At 38.9% G+C, this 23,982-nt stretch overlaps 1 protein-coding gene across 1 annotated transcript in view; it reads right to left on the bottom strand.

Annotated features, from left to right (window-relative positions):
* The window catches only part of Phkb (phosphorylase kinase regulatory subunit beta), a 181,744-nt gene that overhangs the window by 81,551 nt on the left and 76,211 nt on the right, over positions 1-23,982 (bottom strand). The window contains exon 7 of the mRNA XM_055620957.1: positions 11,678-11,793. Coding sequence (XP_055476932.1) covers positions 11,678-11,793 — 116 coding nt within the window. The remainder of the gene's footprint in view (positions 1-11,677; positions 11,794-23,982) is intronic.

Raw genomic sequence — 23,982 nt, 5'->3', positions numbered from 1 at the left:
ATAATATAATATAATATAATATAATATAATATAATATAATATAATATTCACACAAATAATACTAAACAGGCTCAGTACATTATATACATATATATTTATATATATATATATATATATATATTTTTTTTTTTACTTGTATATGTAATAATAGCAATTCAAGAAAAAGAAGCCACAAACTTGAGAGGGGATGGAAGGCATGGTAGGTATTTAAGGGAGGGTGTAAAATGATGTAATCATATTTTAATTAGAAAAAGAAAGAGAAAAATGGTCAAGACAATATTTTTAAGACTGAACGATTTTGTTAGATTTCTACAGAATATTTAAAATGAATAATAACTGAAGACAATTTTCCCATGTACAATTCATGTTTTTGAAGCAAGCATTTTACCTTGACACCAAAATATACACACAAGATACAAAATGAAGTGTACAGACTTCTGTGCCCATACACTCTCCTGAGCATACACACTGAAATCCTCCACATCCTTCAACAAGGTATGTGACAGGAGCTCTCAGAACCAAGTGGGATTACTCCAGGGACAACTGCCTGCTCGATATCGCAAAGCCCACCCACCGAATGAAATCTATCATACCAACACTCTGAAACCATATTGCTGTACCAACCAATGAGAAAAGGCATCTAGAATAAGTCAGCATCTGCTCAGAAAAAAAAAAAAAAATCTCAAGAAACTAAGAATGGCATTTGATCTACAGAAACTCTATAGGCAGTCCTCAGTTCCAAAATGGGGTGACTGACTGTCTATGTAAGAAGTATACTAAAGAGGATGTCAAAGCTCATTAAAATTCCAACAAAACTTTTGTAGATACTGACATGATTACTCTAAATTTATATGAAAAATGTTAAAAATAATTGCAGAACAAAGACTAAAGTGGAGGAATCAGTCTACTCCATCTTGAAATTATCATACCGCTGTCTGGGTAGCTGTATTGAGGTTGGTGTGGTACCAGTAGACGACAGACATACAGCTCAGCAACAGACAGATATGATACATGAGCCCATTTAAAATTATTATTAAAAACTTAACTTGTTTACATGTGTATATTGTGCATACATACGCGTGAATATGCGCACTGTGTGTCCTGCATGTGTACATATGTACTGTGTGCCGTGTACACGTGTGGTGGGAAGAGAACAACATTTATTAGTGAGTTCTTTCTTTGTATTGTGGGTTCCAGGGACTGACCTGAGGTCCTCAGGTTCATGGCAAGCACTTTCACATCCTGCCAGGCCTGTGCCCATGTAATCAATCAATTAATTGATTAACTTTATTTTTTCATGCCAGTGACCAACCTCTGGGCCTTGAGCTTGTTAGGTACATTGAGCTACACTACCTCATGCTATTTTTAAAAGTGAGAAAAGTGTTCAGTGAAGACAGTCTGTAATAAATGGTGCTGGGAACTCAGTATTTAAAAAGCAAATGAAGAAAAGCAAAGCTTCCCAATCTGTATAAGTTTTACACTTTATATCAAATTACCTGAAAGTGGATCATGAACACACATATAAGCTGTAAAACTATGAACCCACAGGGATTGGAAGGGGGTTGAGGAAATCTTCAGCAAAGACTAAGCAAAGAGCTATCAAAGACAACACGGAGAACATAAACCATAAAATAACTGAACTGGACTTCATTGAAATTAAAATAGAAATTAAAAAAATTTAATGAGCAGGGTGGAGAGATGACAGAACAGCACTTACTGCTCTAACAATAAGTTTGGTTCCTAACACACACGGCAGCCCCAGGCATCTGTAACTGCAGGGCCAGGGACCCAATGCCTCTTCTGATCTCTGCAGGCTCCTGTAAGCAGGTGGTGCACAGACACATGTTCAGCCTTAAACGCATAATAATTTAAAAACATTTTAAAGTAGCTATAAACTCAGTGAACAGCATTTGCCTAATGTGCATGAGATCCTAGGTTCAATCCCCACTACCTCAATAAGTAAACAAAATAAACAAATATGGATTGATATATAGAATATATAAAGAACTCTCAAAAATCAGCAAAGAAAAAAATTCTAACCAGAACACCAACAAAAAGAGAGAAACATTTTTTGTCAAAAAGGATATATAGAACATAAATAAACACATGAAAAGATGTGTTTTCTAGCCAATGGGAAATCCAAATAACATCAGAATTAGAAAGACATCATTGTAAGCCAGCTAGAGTGGCTAAAATAAAAATTACTAACACCACCACAGCACACAACAAACTACATCACGACTGCTGGTAGAAATGCAAGTTCATACATGTCTTCTAGAAGAATTTAGAAATTTCTGTACAAAAATGAACCATGTGACTATGATTTGCATATAATAACTGTGTATACAATACCCAATACTATGCGTTAAGCCCAGAAAATTTTCACTTCACATAGAAATCTGAACAAACTGTTGTCTCCTTTTGAGATGCCTGTGCTTCAGGCTCCAGATCTAAGAAGTCACTGTCTAACCCTAGGTCATAAGCGCTCTGCTTCGTTTACTGTTGGCCATGTATAGTGTTTCCTATTATACACAGTCTTTGAGCTACACCAAGTTTGTTTCTCTGCATGGTGTGAGGTAAGATCGAGATCTACTGGTCTGCATGTGGATATCCATTTGTCTATGACTCCATTTTGAAAAGACTAGTCTTCACTGGATCATTGTACTATCAAAATGAATTGGTCCTATATGAATAGATTTATTTCTAGACTGCTAATTCTTCTGATCTCTATGCTTATCTGTACTGACAAACCACACAAACTCAACTTACTGTAGTTTTGCAATAAGTCTTGTTTTGTTGGGAGAGGGTTTTTATCTTTTTATCTTTTTATTTTTTGACTTAGGGTTTCATGTAGCCCAAGCTAGCCATGATCTTGAAACCCTAATCCTCTGCCTCTGTCTCTACCATCTATGTGCTGATATACGTATCAGTGATCAGGCCTGCCTTTCTAGTAAGTACTTACTGAAAATGGAAACTGTGAATCTTCTAACTTTCTTTGTTGATGGTTGTTTGGCTTAGTGTGGTTCCCAAACACTCAGGAGGCTGAATCGGGAAGATCATTTAAGTCTAAAAGATGGACCTGACAAAGCTCTATGAGTAAAGAGAAAATGCAACATCTCAAAATGCATTGGGGCTAGGGAGAACAATTAAATGGCTATAGAACGAAATTGGAAATGGGCTTAGAAAAGCAAACACTGCACCTTGATTAAAATACATTCCCTGATTATTTATATTTTAACCTTCTTTCCAAATATAACTAATTAGACATGCTCTAAATTCACAAATACACTAATTAGTTACTCACTAGTTATTCAAATCTCTGGAAACAACAACTTTTTCTATTGTGATATTACATTGTACTGGCAAAAAAATGTGTGCTGTTAAAAGAATTAAATATTTTAATGGCATAAGGAATTAATGATTCTATTATTAGCTGCTGACTGTATTAAATTACTAGTCAATAAAATATATGCTGATAAAATAGCTTTAAGGTGATACCACATTTTTTGTTCTAGCATTCATTTAAGAGAGCTTAAATGTTGCAGTAATTGCTTAAAAGACAGTTTGTAAAAAAGTAATTTGTTATTTTTAAAAACAAATAATTTTTAGAGAAGATGATAAGATTTGAGCTAGGTAATTTAAAATATACCAAATAACCTATACTGCCAGGCCCAAAACCAGGCTCACAGAGTTCTGTTCAAATCACTTGGCCATAACTCCCTACTCATTTATATTTATGAGACAAAGACTCTTCAGTACTGCAAATATAACTAATGTTCATGGATGGATCAGTATGGACATTTGAATAAAATGAAGCAAAATGGATGAAGCTTCTATAATAGTCAAACTAGAAAACAAACAAAAAAAAATACATAAGAATTACTAAGTAGGCCAGGCACAGTGGTATACCCCTTTAATACCATCACTTGGGAGGCCGATGCCTGTTGTGGATATTTTGGTTTATGATATGTAAGCATGTTGTTTGTTAAAAATCCAAGTTGGGGATTTTAGTTTGTCCATACCTGTTAAGTTCTCATGTGGAGCATTATATTTGCCAGGTGGAATTATTAAATTCTGTGGACTTTGAGGGATATAAATACGACAGCCCAGAGGAAGAAGGCGCAACTGCTTGGAGGAGGATTCCTTGCTGCTGATTCTTCTGGCTGCTGCATTTGCTGTTTGCTGATTTGCTGGTTAACTGGACTTCTGGATTTCTGAACAAAAAATATTGGTATTGTCCCCAAAAGAATCCTATACCCTATCCAGCAGGAAGTAACAGAGAGAACTCCGTCCATCTCCACTAACATTTTTTCCTCCTACCAGGTGTTGGGGGTTGGAAGGAACATTTACTAACCCTAAAGTAGGTTTGTTTAAAAACATCAAGGTCAACAGATGCCAGTGGATCTCTGTGAGCTGTCAGCCAAAGGTACTTAGTGAGATACTATCTCAAAAAACCCATCCTGAGTGAGGTAACCCAGACCCAGCAAGACAAACAAATTAGCTGTAAAGTAAAGGATAGGTAAGCTACAATCCACAGACCCAGAGAAGCTAAGTAACAAGGTGGGCTTGATGGGGTACACATGAATGTCCCTGGAAAGGGAAACAGAATAGATATCATGGATGACAGGAACAGGAGGGATTAGGTGGAGGGAGGATGGAGGGACAGAGTACTGGAAGAGACTATTGAAACTGGGCTTCTTGAGAACAAGCTAGAAACCCAGTGCAAGGGAAACTCCCAGTAATCTGCTAGACTGACCCTAGCCAACGCTCCTAGCAATGGAGGATATGGAGCCTGAATATGCCATCTCCTGGAACCAGGCAAGGCTTCCAGCGGAAGGATTGGGACCCAACCATAAAACCTTCATCATACCTACATTTAGTCCTGCCTTCAAGATGTGTTGGGATAAAGATGGTGCAGTAATTGTGGGAGTGGCCAACCAATGATTGGTCGAGCTTGATACTCATGCTACCAGAGGGAACCCACTCCTGACACAGCTTGGAGGGCCAGGACTCAGATACTGAATAGCGCAAAGACTTAGAATAGACCAAACAAAACTGGCAAAAAAAAAAAAAAAAAAAGGCAATGAAATAATTCCTAATGATATTCTGCTATACTCATAGATCAGTGCCTAGCCCAACTCTCATCAGAGAGGCTTCATCTAGCAACTGATGGAAACAGATGCAGCAGCCCACGCCAAACATTAGGCAGAGCTCAGGAAAACCTGTAAAAGATGGGGAAGAAGGATTATAGGAGCCAGAGGGTTTAAGGGCACAAGAAAACCCACAGAATCAACCTAGGCTCATAGGGGATCACAAACACTGAACTGACAACCAGGGAGCCGAGCCGGCATGGACCTGATCTAGGCCTTCGTATGTTAGAGTTGTGCAGCTTGGTCTTCTTGCGGGACTCCTAACAATGGGAGCAGGGGCTGTCTCTAACTCTTCTGCCTGCTTTGGGGAAGCTTTCTTCCTAGTGGAGAGGTACATAGTCTTATTCTAACTGGATTGACATGTTTGGTTGGTATCAGGAGGAAGTGGATGGGGTCCAGATAGGGGACCAGGAGGAGGAGGAGGGGAGAAAAAACTGCAGTCGTCATGTAATATATGAGAAAAGAAGAAATTTAAAAATTAATAATAAAAAGAGAAAAAAACAAAGAAAAAATACTAAGTAGTTATCTTAAAGGAAGTGTGTATGTATATATATATATATATATATATATATATATATATATATATATATATATTATATTAATCACAGGTTATTCACTTTGTATCCCAGCTGTAGCCCCCTCCCTCATTCCCTCCCAATCCCACCCTCCCTCCCTCATCTCCAATTGCTACAAATCTAACATTTTATTGTTTTCTTTTCTTTACTAGAAACAAGAGCAAAATATAAAAGTTTTAAAAATTAAAGATTTTAAATCTTTTACTTCTTTTTTTATTTTTTACAATTAATATCTTGGGTGATAAAATGAGCAAATGAAAATATAACATAATGTGAGGTACGGTGAGGTACTGCGGTGACAAACACCTGTGATCTAGTACTCAGGGTGCTGAGACAGGAGGATGGTTAGTTTGAGGTTCAGACTACATAATGAGCTCCATGTCAGCCTGGAGTACATAATTAAACACTGTAAAACAAACAGAGGGGTCCACATTAAAAAAAGACAAAATTACAATACAGTAAATAACAAACACACTCAAAATGATTGTGACACAACTTCTCCGGAGGCCAGGGTCTCTTCCGGGGAGCTACCTCTCATGACAGAAATCAGATGTCTCAGTACAGAGAAGGGCAGGGGAGCTGCCATCACTACAAGTCTGGGCACACAGGTAATAATGTTGCCATTACATGTGGCTTCTCCAAGACTCTTCTTTAGACCAGGTATGGAGCAGAAATTTCTTTCAAAAGCAATCTGATCAAAGCCAACTTTTAAAATCAACAAGTCTGTTGTGCATACAATAATTCTTGATTTCAAGTAGCATTTTTTTCCTCTGAGTGCTGAAAAAATCATAACCAGTATTTGTAAAAACTACATATTAATAACCAAAGATGGAATATTGAGAGTTGTTGAATTAATAATACAGAAACCCAAAGGAAATAATCTATAGGATTACAAGATCTAGTCAGGTGCAATTAGAGAAGTGGCTGGCTGTAATGGCAAGCTAAGAGAACAAGCCTGAGAAGTAAGACAGAAAAAGCAGAGTGCAGGGAATCTTAGGAAAGAAGTGGGAAACAGTAAGATCTGGAGAGGACAGGAACTCCACAAGGAGAGCAACAGAACCAAACATTCTGAGCACAGGGATCTTTCCTGAGACTGATACTCCAACCAAGGACCATGCATGGAGATAACCTAAGACCCCTGCACAGATGTAGCCCATGGCAGTTCAGTATCCAAGTGGGTTCCATTGTAATAGGAACAGAGACTGTCTCTGACAGGAACTGATTGGCCTGCTCTTTAATTACCTCCCCCTGAGGGGGAAGCAGCATTATCAGGCCACAGAAGACAATGCAGCCACTCCTGATGAGACCTAATTGGCTAGGATCAGAAGGAAGGAAAAGAAGACCTCCCCTATCAGTGGACTTGGGGAGGGTCATGCATGCAGAGGGTGGAGGAAGGGAGGGATTGGGATGGGAGGAGGGAGGGAGCCACAGGGGGATACAAAGTGAATAAAGTTTAATTAATAAAGAATAAAAAAATAAATCTTTTACTTCTACAAGAGTTGCTGACAAAGCAAGTGGATGATTTGATTGAGCAGAAGAGTCAATTATGAGTTAATACTTAGAACACTTTTCCACAAGGTTAGGGCTTAGGATTCAAAGGACACTTTATAGGTAAAACTTGAGTCTTCACAAAAACCAAGAAGGTACAGGTTTAAATATAGCCCCAGAGGTGATATGAGATCAGCTGGATCTGAAACTGGGAGTTGAGAACTGGTGCCGCTATAAACAGAGAACAAAGTGCTATTCGAGCATTCATTACCGGCCTTGGAGAATGAACAGAAGGGAAGGGAAGCACACGGCTGGGTGTCATCCCAGCTGGCCTGGGAGATGCTGAAAGAAGCTCAGGCCTAGAAAAAGCCAAATCAGCCGAAAAAGCATGGGGAGAAAGCACAGGTCCAGCAAACAGTTATTCAGGAAACATTAACAGAATTTGGAGCGATTAACAGACCCTTCTGCTGAGGCCCCAGAAAGGGTAAGGCTATGCTCAGATGGAGTTAGATAAACGGATGAAGAGTACTATTTAAGTAATACAACGTTATTCTGGGGTTTATCTAAGAAATGTTAAGTTGAGACTGTAAGAGAGTTGAAGGTCAAGAACTGAAGATAACCTGGAAACCAGTGTAGAGGTTTTCTTTTCTTTCTTTTTTTTTTTCTAATCTTGTTTTTCACCTGAAATATAGTTCTGATTCTATCACTTACTGTATGTATAATTTAAGAGGGAGAATTATACACCCCTTCCAAACTTTATTGTTTTCCTCTAAAAAGAGACTGATGCACTCTAGATTATTTAAATATATGTTCTATAGCTCCTCAGGACCACAGACTGCAATTACTAAGGGCTGATGAGCAGGATGTCAAAAAGGACTGAAGGCCCAGAGCCACAGAAATGTGTTTTAGAAGCTCAGAGCCTTCCCGCACACAAAGTGCAGCTTAGAAGAGAAGGAAGAGCCAGACCTAAGGCGACAGTCAGACTCCCCATCCCTCACTCTTTCTTCTGCTACAGACAAGTGTAAAGCACAGACAGACAGAATGGCAAAGACTCAAAAGAGTAGGAAAGTAGAAATAGTCATCACACACATTACTACACAGACAGATGCCTGACTCGTGAGCATCACAATGACGAGGAGTTGAGAGCAACAGACTCCTCTCCCCGCCCCCCAGAGACAGGACCTCTCATTGATCTGGACTTGCCAAGTCTACTAGGCTGTTTTGCCAAAAGCCCCAAGGATCTGCATGTCTCTGCCTACCCAATGGACCACCATGCCCTGCATTTTAAAGTGAGACCTGGTTATCAAAACAGGTCCAATAACTGGAAGGCAAGCAGTTTACCAAACGAGCTATCTCAAGTCCAGCAACAGATCTTTTCACTGAAGCCTTACCTTAGAAAAGCTAATGAGATTCAGATGAATAGCTAAAGAATCCTGTCAGACTTAACTAGTTGTGGTGATTTAAATGAGGTTGGCCCCCATATGTGCATATATTTTGAATGCTTAGCCCCCACGGTGTGATACTGTTTGTGAAGGCTTAAAAAGTATCGCCTTATTGGAGGAGGTATGTCCTTGGGATTGGTCTATGAGGTTTCAAAGGTCCCCTCTCTCTCCATCCCCACCTCCCTAGTGCCTGCAGATCAGGATGTAAAGCCTTCAGCTAATGCACCAGAGCCATACCTTTCTGATTCCTACCATGATGATCATGTACTAACCCTCTGAACCTATAAGCCAGCCCCAACTAAATGCTCCCTTAATGAGAGTTGCCTTGCTCGTGGTGCCTCTTCACAGCAATAACAGTGACTAAGACACTAGTAATTTTTTTAACAATGATATAAAAGCAATAACAATTCAGTAGAAACATACTTTAAAATTTTTTATCTTTTCTCAGGCTAGAAATACATGGTACATTTATACTCTTGTGCTACTGAACAGCTCCCAGTCAGCCAGTTTAGTATAAGGATAAACAGCTGATAATTTACAATGTACTATAATGTAAAACTATGACATTCAGCAGGGTAAGTAATTAAACACATTTTCTACTTATGGTCTGTTCAATCTAGGATAGGTTTATCCAGAGTAGCCCCATTTAGTAGAAGAGCACCTGCACAGATTAATTCAGTGCAATCTAAAATGATAAGAAAAGCTTAAGGATTCAGCAACAGTGAACAGATCCACATAGGCACACATAATCGAGAGGTATCCTATTATAGAAATCAATGAAGGTTCATGTCATGATCCCCAGCTGGAATTAGCTCTCTATTATATTCTATGACACAGTACAGAAGATACTAGTTGACTGCCACTGAAACCGTAACTATGTCCATAAACACCATGAAACACAGTTGCCTTGCTATTTCAAAATATATTTTTTCAGCATCAGAGATGATACACCTAAAACAGGCATATGTGAACAATAATTCAGAACTACTGCAGAATTGGACGGTGTATAAGAAAAAATAAAATTCTGAGGAGATTATACATTTTTATATAATAAATAATATTATTAATGTTAAATATATAGAACATATCATCCAAACTCAAATGGCAAACTACATTCCTTAACAAGTTTAATAAAATTGTCTTGCTACAGTTAAAATTAATTTTTCACAAAGAATAACAGAGAGCATCACATGACAGCTTTCTAACCCTTGAGTTAGAATGCGGCACCCGAGTTACATGAAAACCAGGTGAAGTCTCTGTGTGCTCATTAGTGGCAACTCAAGATGTTCACTTCTCCTATGGATTGTCACTTGGAATTCTTGCTGAGTTGAAGGTCAGTTTTGTAGATGGGAAAGAAATTTAGTTCAAATATTTTAGGATGAAAATAATACAGCAGAATCAGACTGGTACATTACTAAGTAGTTACTAAAAAGGAAGCAGGAGGCATAAATACTAAAAAAAAAAAAATTATATAACACTAAGATCCATTTTCTCTCATGTGATTTAACTGCTGTCCTCTAACTGAAGGCTTAGAAGATGGCAGAAATAAAATATATCAGAATTTTTAGAATTTGTTAGACTTAAATGTTCAAACTGAGCTTTCCCACAAAATTTCTCTAAATTCAATGATTGCTACTATTCTGCTCTACATGTAATAACATTCCATGTGAATAAAAATCTACAGAGAATTGCCTACATACTAGCTTATCAGGATTAATCTGACAGTCCTCTTTATTTCATCTTTTGTAGTGAAATGTTCTTAAATAAGTGATACATCAGTATTCTAGTCCTCATTAGTGCCAGGCATTCAAAATATATAGTACATTTAAATTACTGTGGCAAGTCTACAAAATAACCATTATTAACATCATTTTAAAGACGAAACAGAGACATACAATGATTACATAACTTACTCAAGTTTACAGAGATAGGATCCAGAGGTAGTTTTTAAATAAGGAAGAAGGAAGTTACATTAGCTTAATTTGTTATAGGAGATTAGTCATTGATGAAAACATACAGCGTTGTAGTGTCTTGTTTTTTATGTTTATTTTCTTATTTAACTATGTGTATGTGTGTACCTGTTTGTGGTCATGTACACAGGAGTCCTTGAGTGCATCATATTTACAGGGTGCTGTGAGCCACCAGACAAAGGATGCTGGGAAGGGGACTCAGGCACTCTCTGTAAGACCAGTGCATGCTCTTCACTGCTGAGCCATCTTTCCAGCCCCAGAGATGCAAATTCATCTAGACTGTATTTACTACATGTATTTCTAACAAGTATTTTCTAGACTTATTTCTATTCTTCATCTAAGTCTCAACAATCCAAACTGACCTCTAGTGATAATTTTTGCTTACATTCTTTGAGTGCATCACCTTTCAGAAAAAGAGCAGAGCCCACTCAGACTGTCCTGTAATCAGTTAGAAGATAGCCTCCATGGCATTGAGTCAGGATAAATAAAAGCTGTCATGAGTTGTTAAAGCTATTTCTTCAACAACACAGATATAGAGAATTCATAAATTACCAACCTCAGTCATCCACTATTGCTCTTATTCACACACAAGTTACAGCTAAACATGGTGATGGCAGTCAAACAGAAGAATGCTAAGTTTTAGTGAAAAATAAGAGAGCCTGCGGTTTGGGTAGAAACGATACTATGGAAAGGAATCTTACACACACTGCATACACCTCTGGTATCTGGACAATTTGACAGAATTGCTATTTCAAATAATGCATTTTCAAATACAACACAGTTGACCAGAGAGTTAAAGGTGTGGGTTAATAAGAGGGTTGAACTGTGGGGGAGGAGTGGGAGACAGGCCTTGCTCCTTTGTCAGGTTATGATGCAAAGAACTCTGCTTTTATTGTAAGTGAATCCTATTTGAATTTACCAACAAGAACACAAGCTGTACTAGAATGAACACAGAGATCATAGATCCAATCTAATGCTTTGAATTTTTAGTTTCATATTCATATCCACACATATAAACAACACTAAAACCATCCTCAAAACTGGGCATATACCTTGAATGTAGTTCTGTGCTGCCATTATTGTATTTGCTTCCTCTTTCCCAGACACCAAAGTCAGGAACACGGTAAACTCTTTCTACACAAAACACAAGGTTTTGAATAAATGAGACCTAAAAGAAAAGAAAATAATTGAAACATAAGAACACATGCAACACTGAGAAGAATAACTGCATGCCATCTAAAATTCAAGTATGAACTTATCTCCCGAAGTATATTGCTACCTTTCCTTCTTTTTCTGAAGACATGGTCTCACGTGCTCCAGGCTGACCTCTAACTCTATGTAATCAAGATCACCTTGAGCTTCTGATCTTCCTTCCTGAGTGGTGTGATGGTAGGTATATGCCACACCTAGCTTGGAGGGTGCTGGAGATCCAACTCAGGGCTTTGTGCATGCTAAGCAATCACTCATCCAACTAAGCTATATATATTCCCAGACCCCAAAGCACTTTTTTAACAAGATGAATTCTTGTATTACTATGAGACCTCAGCTGTACTTAGTTTTTCTAATTTGATGCTTACTTTGGTGAGAACCTAATTAGTAAAATACACTACAGAAATAAAATTTAAATCCTTTCAGTGTTCCAACTATAATTTTTCAATGAGACAATATTACTGTTTATGAGGGCTATGCATTGGAAGAACTAAGTAAAACATAGAAAAGTATTTTATATTGGGTAACATTTAGAAACTGAAATGTCTATATGAAACACACACATATTAACTGTAAAGCTTTGAAAAGTAAAATAATAACCTTTTAAAAAGTAAAAAGGATTTTTCTTTTCTGAAAAATTCTGGTCCCATATTGATCAGCCTGGAGTTTTTCCGTCCACACTTCTGCAAAGTAATTTCCTTCTGTAACTATGGATCCTGATTATAAACACAGCCCACAGTTGGAAGCTGTGCAGGACAAGAGAGTGGAGAGAGCTACACCAAGACTGACATAAAGGGAGCCACCTGGCTCTGTGCTGAGCCCTCGCCATTTCAATCTTATAAAGACAGCAACCTTGGAACGGTAAATCTGATTTTTGTTCCATTTCTGTTTTCTTCAATCTTTTTCTGACAATATATCCAATTTCTTCTGCCCAGATCCTGAGTGGTCTTTTCAAAAATCTTTGAAGGTGATATGCTCTAATTCCCAAATCACTAATGAAACCAATTAGATGTCAGCTAAATTTGGTATATTTTGACAGTACTGTGTCTTCCTTTCTCTCTTATCTTCATTCCACCACCACGGTCAGCCATTTTTCACATTATTCATGATTTTGATAGTAGACATTCAAGTCCTTCTAAGTCCACCCATGCTTGTCATATGACTCTATTTATTAATCTAAATCCCTGACTAGCACCTTGAGTTCCAAGTGGTTCAGCCATGTTAGTCTTACTCACTTCCCACTGAAACACTTTTTCAGAAACTGAATTTTCCTTCAACCTCAATTCAAAAGGATGCAATGCTAATAGTTCTCATTATTCTTAAAGCTACATTCACAGCTCATTATCTTTTTCTTTCATATGTTGCCCTCATACCGCCTCTAATTAGTATACAGTCTACATTCTCTTGTTTGGAGTAATAAAATATCACAAGCTCGCAAACAATTTTTTTCTTAACTCATTCTTCAGCAAAACCAGAAACTGAGATGAGATTTCTCCCTATGTATTCCATTTTATGTGAATATTCGTGTTTTATAAAAAATATTAATGTGATTATTATGGAGTTCTGTCTTGAGCCTTGCTGGAATTATTGCATCCCTGAACAGTACTGTTTTTAAAATTGTGTTAATTTATTCTGAGCAATGTGTGTATATGTACGAGTAGATATATATTATGAGTATATGTGTGAGTGTGTGTGTGTGCCACAGCATGCATGTGGAGGGCAGAGGACAACTTGCGGAAGTAGAAAACCATTTCCTACTATGTGAATTGCAGGGAAGGGATCCAACTCAAGTTGTAGGCAAGGTGGCATGTACCTTTACAAACTGAGGGGGGTGGAGGAACAGCCTTACCAAGCCACAGAGGAAGACAATGCAGCCACTCCTGATGAGAGCTGATAGACTAGGATCAGAAGAAAGGGGAGGAAGACCTCCCCTATCAGTGGACTTGGGGAGGGGCATGCAAGGAGAGGAGGAAAGGAGGATCGGATTGAGAGGGAATGAGGGAGGGGGCTGCAGCTGGGATACAAAGTGAATAAACTGTAATTAATATAAAAAATTAAAATTAAAAAAAGAAAGCCATAGCCAAATGCTTCCTGTTGATTTGTACTTCTAGAATCTGGGCCAGATTAAGCCACCCTACATTAAACCTTGCCAAGCCTTTTGTCTTGTGTTATTAGCAACAGAAAATGAGCTAGGACAGTATGAGACACTGAGCAGATACCAAAGGAACTCAATGGGAAGTATAGCAGATCCTCTAAAATGCCCTTGATGCCTTTTTATTTTGTTCCTTGAAAGGAGACCTATGTTAGCTCACACAGTAAGTACTGAGTAGTGCAAATTAATTACTGTCTCACATTCTGCCTCCCAGTTTCTGTAGGTTTCATTGAACAATATTTCTCTAATGTGCCTGTTGAAAATAAAATTTGATCCCAGAGTAAGAAAAAAAATTGCACATTGGACAAGTCTAAATTCTAACCATTCTAACCAGGACCCTGAAAGAATTCATAGACAAGGGGAGAAAACAAAAGTAAAATACAAAAGAAAGAAATCAAAAGCATCCTGATTTTGGATAACATGATCCCACATTTAAAAAAAAAAAAAAAAAAAAAAAAAAAAAAAGACCTAAAGACTCCACAAGAAAACCAAGAGCTGATACACTTTCAGCAATGTGTCCAGATACAAACTTAACAAATAAAAAGTTCATAGCCTTCCTCTATACCAATGACAAATATGCTGAAAAGCAATCAAAACAAAATGAAACAACAACCTAGCTCAGAAAAGGAAAACAAAAACCCAAACAAAACAAAGTTGAAATAAACTTCACCAAGGAAGTGACGATCTGTATAGTGAAAACTTGAAAACACCAGAGAAAGAAACTTAGGAAGACACTGGAAGATGGAAAGGGCTCCTATGATCATAGGTTGGAATGACTATTGTGAAAATGGACACATAGCAAGAGCAGTCTACAGATATAATTCAATGCCCTTCAAAATTCTACACCATTCTTCAGAGGACTACAGAAAACACTCTTAAAATTCATACAAAAAGATCCTGGATACCCAAAGCAATCCTGTGGGGAAAGTAATGCTGAAGGTATCACCACACTCAATTTCAACAGAGCCATACTAATAAAAATAGCGCTGGCACAAAACTAGATGCGTATATTAATGTAAAATAGAGGACCCAGATATAAGTATTCACAGCTACTGCAACGTGGTTTCTGACGAAGAACCCCAAAATACAGACTGGAGAACAAACCGCCTTAACACATGGTGCTGGGAAAACTGTGTATCTACATGCAGAAGAAAGAAACAGACCCAATTTCTTACCCTTCCCAAAAATCAACTCCATACTGATCAAGACCTTACCAATGACCAGAAACTCTGAAATTTCAGAGGAAAAAGTAGGGAAAAGACTTCAAGATGCAAGCATTCATCAGGACTTTATGGATAGGACTACACATTACTGAGGAAACATGGAACACAATTAATGGGTGGGAGCTCAAGAAATTAAAGAGCTTTGTTACAGCAAAGAAAAACAGTTAATGGAGTGAAAGGATAGCCTGAAGAATAGGAGTCCAGCTCTAGACCTGAAGGAGAATTAACATGGAAAAATAAACACTGAAATAAACAATACAATCAAACAACGAGAAAAAGAAATAAACTTCTCAAAATAAGAAACACAGGGGGCTAATAAATCCTTTAACATGGTCCATATACTTAGCTATTGAGGAAATTGTGGGTCAAGACTACTTTCGGTTCTCTCTCACCCCAGTGAGAGTGGCTATGACCAGGAGAGCAAGGCAAGCGCACACCAAGGCGCATGGGTGGAAGTCAGGGGTTGACCTTTATTAGTTGGTTCTCTCATTCCAGTGTAGATTCTGGGGATGGAATTCAGGTCATCAGGGTAGTGATGAAACAGTTTTTAACCTGTTGGGCCATCTCAGTGACCTGAGAAACTTAAGAACAAAAGCAAAGCCCTCTTTCTCAATTCTTATTTGCCAATGTAGATCTGACATCCAGAAGCTACACTGTTTAGATAAATTATCTCAATAATGTTCCCCCCAAAAGGAAGAAAAAAGTATTTTACATTATCAACAAGATAAATTTCCCAAAGTGGTCTAGATGCTCTCTGTGCAGAATTAATGGTACATGAAATAAAACCGCTACTAATTGACAGGGCTGTTTTTTTTTTTTTTTTTTTTTTTTTTTAGCCATGTACAACTTTGCTGATTCACTGTCATCCACAGTGTCTCCTTCTCTTCTTTCTGTCAGCTAGAGTTGGCTCATGCATAATTCAGGGCCTTAACTTTTTTTTATCCAATCAAAGCAATATATTTTTTCTTCTCTATCGCAATGCATTATTTGAACTGGCACTGAATCTTTTGTCTATTTAGAAAGTTAACTTTATGCTAACTCCCCAACTCAAATACAATTTTCAAAAGGCAAGATCTTTGTTTTTTCACTGTTCTTTGTGTTCGCAAGTTCCAATGACAAAAACTTAAGCTTTTTAAAAAAAATAGTTAAATGATTAAATGAATACATAAAGAATAGAAAAAGAGAGAATATATATGATTAGTCTACAGTTTGATGTTTACATACAGTCATTTTTTTCAGGAATTCCTCCTCCTTTAAAAATATCAAGTGAATAGGGAAGATTTTTGACTAATTTATATTTGACCGAAGACTAGTCATGCACATCTCAGGGGATCAAACAGTTTCTTGGAAAAGCTGGATGCAGCCTGTGGTGGTTTGAATAGGTATGGTCCCCAGAGACTAGTGTTTGAATACTAGATCTATAGGGAGTAGCACTATTAGGAGGTGTGGCCTTGTTGTACTTAGGTGTGGCTTTGTTGGAGGAGATACAACATTAGGGGGTGGGCTTTGAGGGCTCAGAAACTCAAGTTAGTTCACTTCCTGTGGCCTGTGGATTAAGATGTAGAACTCTCAGCTACCTCTCCAGTACCAGTCTACCTGCATGCCACCATGCTTCCCACCAGGAAGTAAACCTCTCAACTGTAAGGCAGCCCTAATTAAATATTTTCCTTTATAAGAGTTATCGTGGTCATGGTGTCTTTTCACAGCAATAAAAACCCAAACTAAGACAGGGCCCATTGACACTGCAATAATGTAGAGCCTGCCAAAGGATAACTTAACTGTACAAAAATCTTATTCCTGAGTATTTAATATTTGTAATAAGAAGTATTTAAATAGATTTCTCTTCCTTAGGGGCTATAACAACAATTGCAGAAACACTGTTAAAACTCAATTTATATACTTGTTTTTAAATTTTACTGAATTAAGTTTTAGTAATTATATTAGTATGCTATGTCTAGTTAGGTTTTTGCTGCTGGGATAAAAATACTGACCAAAGCGAGCTTAGGGAGGAAGGTTTGATTACATGTCCCAATCATAATCTATCACTGAGAGAAATCATGCAGCAGAACCATGGGAGAATTACTTATTGGCTTGCGCTCCAGGCTTGAAGTCAGCTACCATCCTTATACTTCTCAGGACCACATGACCACAGAAGGCACTGCACTTCAGGCCGATTAAGGTTCTCTCTTCCCAGATGACCCTAGTTTGTGTTGACAAAAAAGAAAAGCACTTTCCTCAGATCTGAAGGTTTGAAGCGAGCCATCTTTGTGGTACTTAGTCCTCACAGCATTGTCCTTTGTTGTCATGTGATGACCACGTGGTGTTTCTGTACTCATATCTCTTCCTCTTACAAGGACACTGGTCACAAAGGTTCATCTCAGGGCCACATCTTCCTGTCTTACTTTAAAGGCTTTGTCCTTAAAAGACTGTATCTCAGATATCCAAGATGGAAGTGCTGACCACCCAGGTTATCGAAACAGCAGCTCAGCGGTGAGAACAGAGTGACTGGCAGGCCGTACTGTGGACCCCAAAACTCCGACGTCTGTGTTTCTCAGGTGAGAGGAGAATCCATGGGGATACTTGAAGGTCCATCTTCAGGCCACCCGGCTAACACCAGGAAAAATTCCTGGGCTCCTGCCCAACACTGCTGGAGCCCTAGACTACCTGCCCAATGTCACCATCTGCCTATACCTTCCTGAGACAGGTGGCAGCCCTCTGGATTCTGACCCTGCAGCCCTAGGCCACTTGCACAAACTCACCAGCTGTGGATACATTCCTGGGAGTAGCAGGAGGCAGGCTCCTACCCTGCAGCCTTACACCAGCCACCAGAACCCACCCCAAAGGCAGCTGCAGCATGCTTGGCTCACTGGGCAGCTATTGGAACCCACCATCAGTGGATACTTTCCTGGGACCTGCAACATGCACGCCAGGCTCCAACCCTACAGCCTTAGGCCACCCACCTGCTCAAACACACCATCTGTGGATACTGTTCAGGACAGGCAGCTGTGCGGCATGAGCAGTTCTGAACCTGCAGCAGCCTTATGCCACCAACCGCCCAAGACCACTTTCGGTGGATATCTTCCTAGAACCAGAGCCAGGCAGCTCCAACCTTGGGTGCTCACTCTCACTGCCTGTGGAGTGAACACCTTCCTGTAGTGCGGATGAGACTCCAAACCTGGGTGCCCACTCTCTCAGTCCTGTGGACACCTTCTGGGTACTAGAAGCTCCTGTTTCCAAACCCAGGAGACCACACTCAACATCCGGTGGACACCTTCCTGATTGCAGCAGCTAGTGGCGCTCAGTCTCACCACCCAGTAGAGGGGACATATTCTGGTACTGTGGGGGAGTCACACACCTCCATTCTGCCTACTCCCTACCTGTCTGGCTCACCCAGGTCAGAATCAGCCAGAACAGCACAGACAGTGAACACAGCAGAGCTGAGCTAGCTTGGGACCCAGTTTCCATTCCCCACCATCTAAGGGAAGCCTGTGGGACACTGGAGCAGCTCTAGGCAAAGCTATCCTCTAGTACTCCAGCAGCCTGGCTCACATAGGCCAGAAAAGCAAGCCCAGCACAGGGAACCCAGTGGAACTGAGCTAGGCACCTCACCCAAGGTTCACCGTCCTCCTCCCTAAGGAGACCTGTAGGGTATTGGAGCAGCTCTACGCTCAGAGATCTTTCTGCCTGCTCCCCAGCAGTCTAGCCCACCTAGGTCAGAAACAATGTGGCCAGCACAGCCAGGGAACCCAGCAGAGCTGAGCCAGGCCTGGGACCCAAAATCCCATCCTCCACCTTCTTAAGGAAGACTGTGGGACACTGGAACAGCTCTAGACCCAGAGGTCTTTCTGCCTGTACCACAGCTACCCGGGTCACAAACAGTGAGCCAGCAGAGACAGTGAATCCAGGGGAGACTACTCGAGACTCCAGAGACAGGTGGATCTAGTCTGCAGTACAGGCTCCAAGAATAATCAGTTCAGGCTACAGACAAACAGATGGCTAGAGGTCAGCACAAGAATACAGGCAACAAAGACCAGGACATCATGGCTTTACTAGAATCTCCAAAAAATCAACAGATATTCTATTGCATCGGAAACACAGGAAAACCTTCTTAAATCTATAATTATGCAGTTATTCGAGGCACATAAAGAGGAAATGAACAAAAACATAGAGGCCATCATGGACAGACAGGAAACCACACTCAAAAAGATGAAGGAAATGGTGGAAGATATGAAAACAATTAGAATCAATAAAGAAAACACAAACAGAGAAAATCCTGGAGTTGGAGAACTTAGAGAAGTGATCAGGAGCCACAAAGGTAAGCATCACGAAGAGAATATAAGAGATGGAGGAAAGACTCTTAGGCGCTGAAGATACAATTGCAGAAATTGATACATCTCTCAAGGAAAAAAAAAATCAGAGAAGTTACAAATACAAATCATCCAAGAAATCAAGGACACCATGACAAGATGAAACCTAATAATAGGAATAGACAAAAAAGAAGATTCCAGGCTCCAAGGCCCAGAAAATATTTTTGAGAAGATCATAGAAGAAAATTTCCCCAACCTTAAGAGAGAGATACCATCATAAACATACAAGAGGCCTAAAGAACACCAAATAGACTAGACCAGGAAAGAAATTCCTCCAACCACATAATAGTCAAAACACTAAATCTACAGAACAAAGAAAAAATATTAAAAGCAGCAAAGGAAAAAGGCTAAGTAACATATAAAGGCACCTATAGAATCACACTGGACTTCTCAGTACAGATTATGAAAGCCAGAAGGGCCTGGACAAATATCATGCAGAAGATTAGAGATCACAGATGCCAACCCAGACTACTATATCTAGCAAAACTTTCAATCAACATAGATGGAGAAAACAAAATAACTAACTCAATTTATACAAAATAAATTTAAACAATATATCTTCTACAGAAGATAATAGAAGGAAAAATTCAACCCAATGAGATCAACTAAACCCAGAAAACACAGGATAAATATACACTCACAACAAAAACCAAAAGAAAACAACACACAATCACCACCAACTCCACAATAAAAGGGACTAACAATCATTGGTCACTAATATCTATTAACATTAATGATCTCAACTCTCCAATAAAAAGACACAGACTAACAGATTGGTTATGGAAACAGGATCCAACATTGTGCTGCATTTAAGAAACACACTTCTGCAACAAAGACAGACACTACCTCAGAGTAACGAGCTGGAAAAAGGTTTTCCAAGCAAACAGACACAAGAAGCAAAGAAGTAGCCACCCTAACATCTAATAAAATAGACTTTCAACCAAAATTAATCAAAAGAGATGAAAAGGGACATTTCATTCTCCTCAAGGAAAAAAAATCCACCAAGAGGACATCACAATCCTGAACATCTATGTACCAAACACAAAGGCACCTGTATTTGTCAAAGAAACATTATTAAAGCTTAAATCACAAATTGGTCCTAACACCCTAATAGTAGGAGACTTCAACACTCCACTCTCACAAAGGGACAGATCATTGAGACAGAAGCTAAACAGAGAAATAATTGTACATACAGAGGTCTTAAATCAAATGAACCTAATAGATGTCTACCGAACCTTTCACCCAAACAGAAAAGAGTCTACCTTCTTCTCAGTACCTCATGGAACCTTCTCCAAAACTGACCATTCAGTTAGGCACAAAGCAAGCCTCAACAGATACAAGAAGACTGAAATAATCCCTTATATCATGTCAGACCACCATGGAATAACAGAAATAACAAAAACCCTAGACACATGGAAAGTGAACAACTCTCTATTCAATGACACCCGGGACAGGGAGGAAATAAATAAAGAAATTAAAGACGTCCTAGAACTTAATAAAAATGGAGGAAAAACTTACCCTAACTTATGGACACAATGAAAGCAGTGCTCAGAAAGTTCACAGGACTAAGTGTCTTCATAAAGAAAATTGAGGCAGCCCATACAAGCAACTTAAATGGCACACCTGAAAGCACTAGAAAAAAGAAAAAGAAGACACACCCAAGAGGAGTAGATGGCTGGAAATAATCAAACCCAGGGCTGAAATCAATACATTAGAAACAAAGAGAACAATTTAAAGACTCAACGGCACCAAGAGCTGTTATTTTTGAGAAAATCAACAAGATAGACAATCCCTTAGCCAAAATAACCAAAAGGCAGAGGGACACTGTCAAAATCAACAAAATCAGAAATAAAAAGAGGAAATCAAAGGAAACATTAGGTCCTACTTCAAAAGCCTATATGCAACAAAATTTGAAAATGTAAATGAAATGGACAATTTTCTCGATAGGTTACATTTACCAAAGCTGAATCATGATCAGGTAAATAAATAGTCCTATATCCCCTAAGGAAATAAAAGCTGTCATCAAAAGTCTCCCATTCAAAAAAAAAATAAAACAAAACAACCAAACAACAAAAACAAACAAACAAACAAAAAAAAAAACGGGGCCAGACAGTTTCAGTGCAGAATTCTACCAGACCTTCAAAACAGACCTACAAAATAGAAAACAGAAGGAAGATTATCAAACTCATTCTATGAGGCTACAGTCACCCTGATACCTAAACCACACAAAGAACCAACAACAAAAGAGAACTTCAGACCAATCTCGCTTATGAACATTGATGCAAAAATACTTAATAAAATACTTGCAAATTGAAATCTAAGAACACATAAAAGATATCATCCACCACAACCAAGTAGGCTTCATCCCAGGCATGCAGGGGTGGTTCAACATATGAAAGTCCATCAATGTGATCCACCACATAAACAAACTTAAAGAAAAAAACCCACATGATCATCTCCTTAGATGCTGAAAAAGCATTTGACAAAATCCAACACCAATTCATTTTAGAGTTCTGAAGAGCTCAGGGATACAGGGCATATACCTAAATACAGTAAAAGCAATATGCAGCAAGCCTATAGCCAACATCAAAATAATGGAGAGAAACTTAAATCAATTCCACTGAAATCAGGGATGAGGCAAGGCTGCCCACTCTCACCTTATCTCTTCAACTTAGTTCTTGAAGTTCTAGCTATAGCAATAAGACAAGTAAAAGGAGATCAAAGGGAACCAAATCAGAAAAAAATAAGTCAAACTATCACTATTCACAGATGATATGACAGTATATATGAGTGACCCCAAGAATTCTACCAGAGAAAACCTTCAGCTGATAAAAACCTTCAGCAAAGTGGCTGGATACAAAATTAACTCAAAAAAAATCTGAAGCCCTCCTATATACAAAAGACAAAAGGGCTGAAAAATAAATAGGGAAACAACACCCTTCACAATAGCCACAAATAACACAAAGTACATTGATGTAACTCTAACCAAGCAAGTAAAAGACCTATATGAAAAAAGTTTCTCTGATGAAAGAAACTGAAGACGATCTCAGAAGATGGAAAGATATCCCATGCTCATGGATCAGCAGGATTAACACAGTGAAAATGGCTATCCAACCAAAAGCAATCTACATATTCAATGCAATTTCCATCAAAATACCAACACAATTTTTTTACAGACCTTGAAAGAACAATTCTTAACTTGATATGGTAAAACAAAAGAAACCAGAAAGGCTAAAACAATCCTGTACAATAAAAGATCTGGAGGTATCTTCATCCCAGATCTCGAGCTGTACTATAGAGCAACAGTAATAAAAACTGCATGGTACTGGCATAGAAACTGAATGACGGATCAATAGAATTGAACAGAAGACCTAGAAATAAATCCATACACCTATGGAAACTTAATTTTTGACAAAGAAGCCAAAACCATACAATGGAAAAAAGACAGCATCTTCAACAAATGGTGCTGGTCTAACTGGATGTCTACATGAGGCAAAATGCAAACAGACCCATATGTATCACCCTGCACAAAGTTAAAGTCCAAGTGAATCAAAGACCTCAACATAAAACCAGACACACTAAATATATTACAAGAAAAAGTAGGAAAGAGCCAAGACCTAATAGGCAAAGCAGACAACTTCCTGAACAGAACTCCAACAGCACAGGCTCTAAGATCAACAATCAATAAATGGGACCTCATGATACTGAAAAGCTTCTATAAAGCAAAGGACACTGTCTTCAGAACAGAACGACAGCCTACAGACTGGGGAAAGATCTTCACCAACCCTACAACTGACAGAGGGCTGATAATCCAGAATATATAAAGAACTAAAGAAGTTAAACACCAACAAACCAAGTAATCCAATTAAAAAACGGGGCACAGAGCTAAACAGAGAATTCTCCATAGAGGAATATCAAATGGCTGAGAAACATTATGAAAGAAGTGGGAAACAGTAAGATCTGGAGAGGACAGGAACTCCACAAGGAGAGCAACAGAACCAAAAAAATCTGAGCACAGGGGTCTTTCCTGAGACTGATTCTCCAACCAAGGACTATGCATGGAGATAACCTAAGACCCCTGCACAGATGTAGCTCATGGCAGTTCAGTCTCCAAGTGGGTTCCATTGTAATAGAAACAGAGACTGTCTCTGACAGGAACTGATTGGCCTGCTCTTTAATTACCTCCCCCTAAGGGGGAAGCAGCATTACCAGGCCACAGAAGAAGACAATGCAGCCACTCCTGATGAGACCTAATTGACTAGGATCAGAAGGAAGGAAAAGAAGACCTCACCTATCAGTGGACTTGGGAGGGGCATGCATGCAGAGGGTGGAGGAAGGGAGGGATTGGGATGGGAGGAGGGAGGGAACCACAGAGGGGATACAAAGTGAATAAAGTATAATTAATA

Source organism: Psammomys obesus, unplaced genomic scaffold (genome assembly GCF_907164565.1).
Source record: "Psammomys obesus unplaced genomic scaffold, mPsaObe1.curated_primary_1811, whole genome shotgun sequence".
In the NCBI taxonomy this organism is placed as follows: domain Eukaryota; kingdom Metazoa; phylum Chordata; class Mammalia; order Rodentia; family Muridae; genus Psammomys; species Psammomys obesus.
The sequence above is the reverse complement of the archived record's forward strand: the minus strand, read 5'-3'. Positions and strand labels throughout refer to the sequence as shown.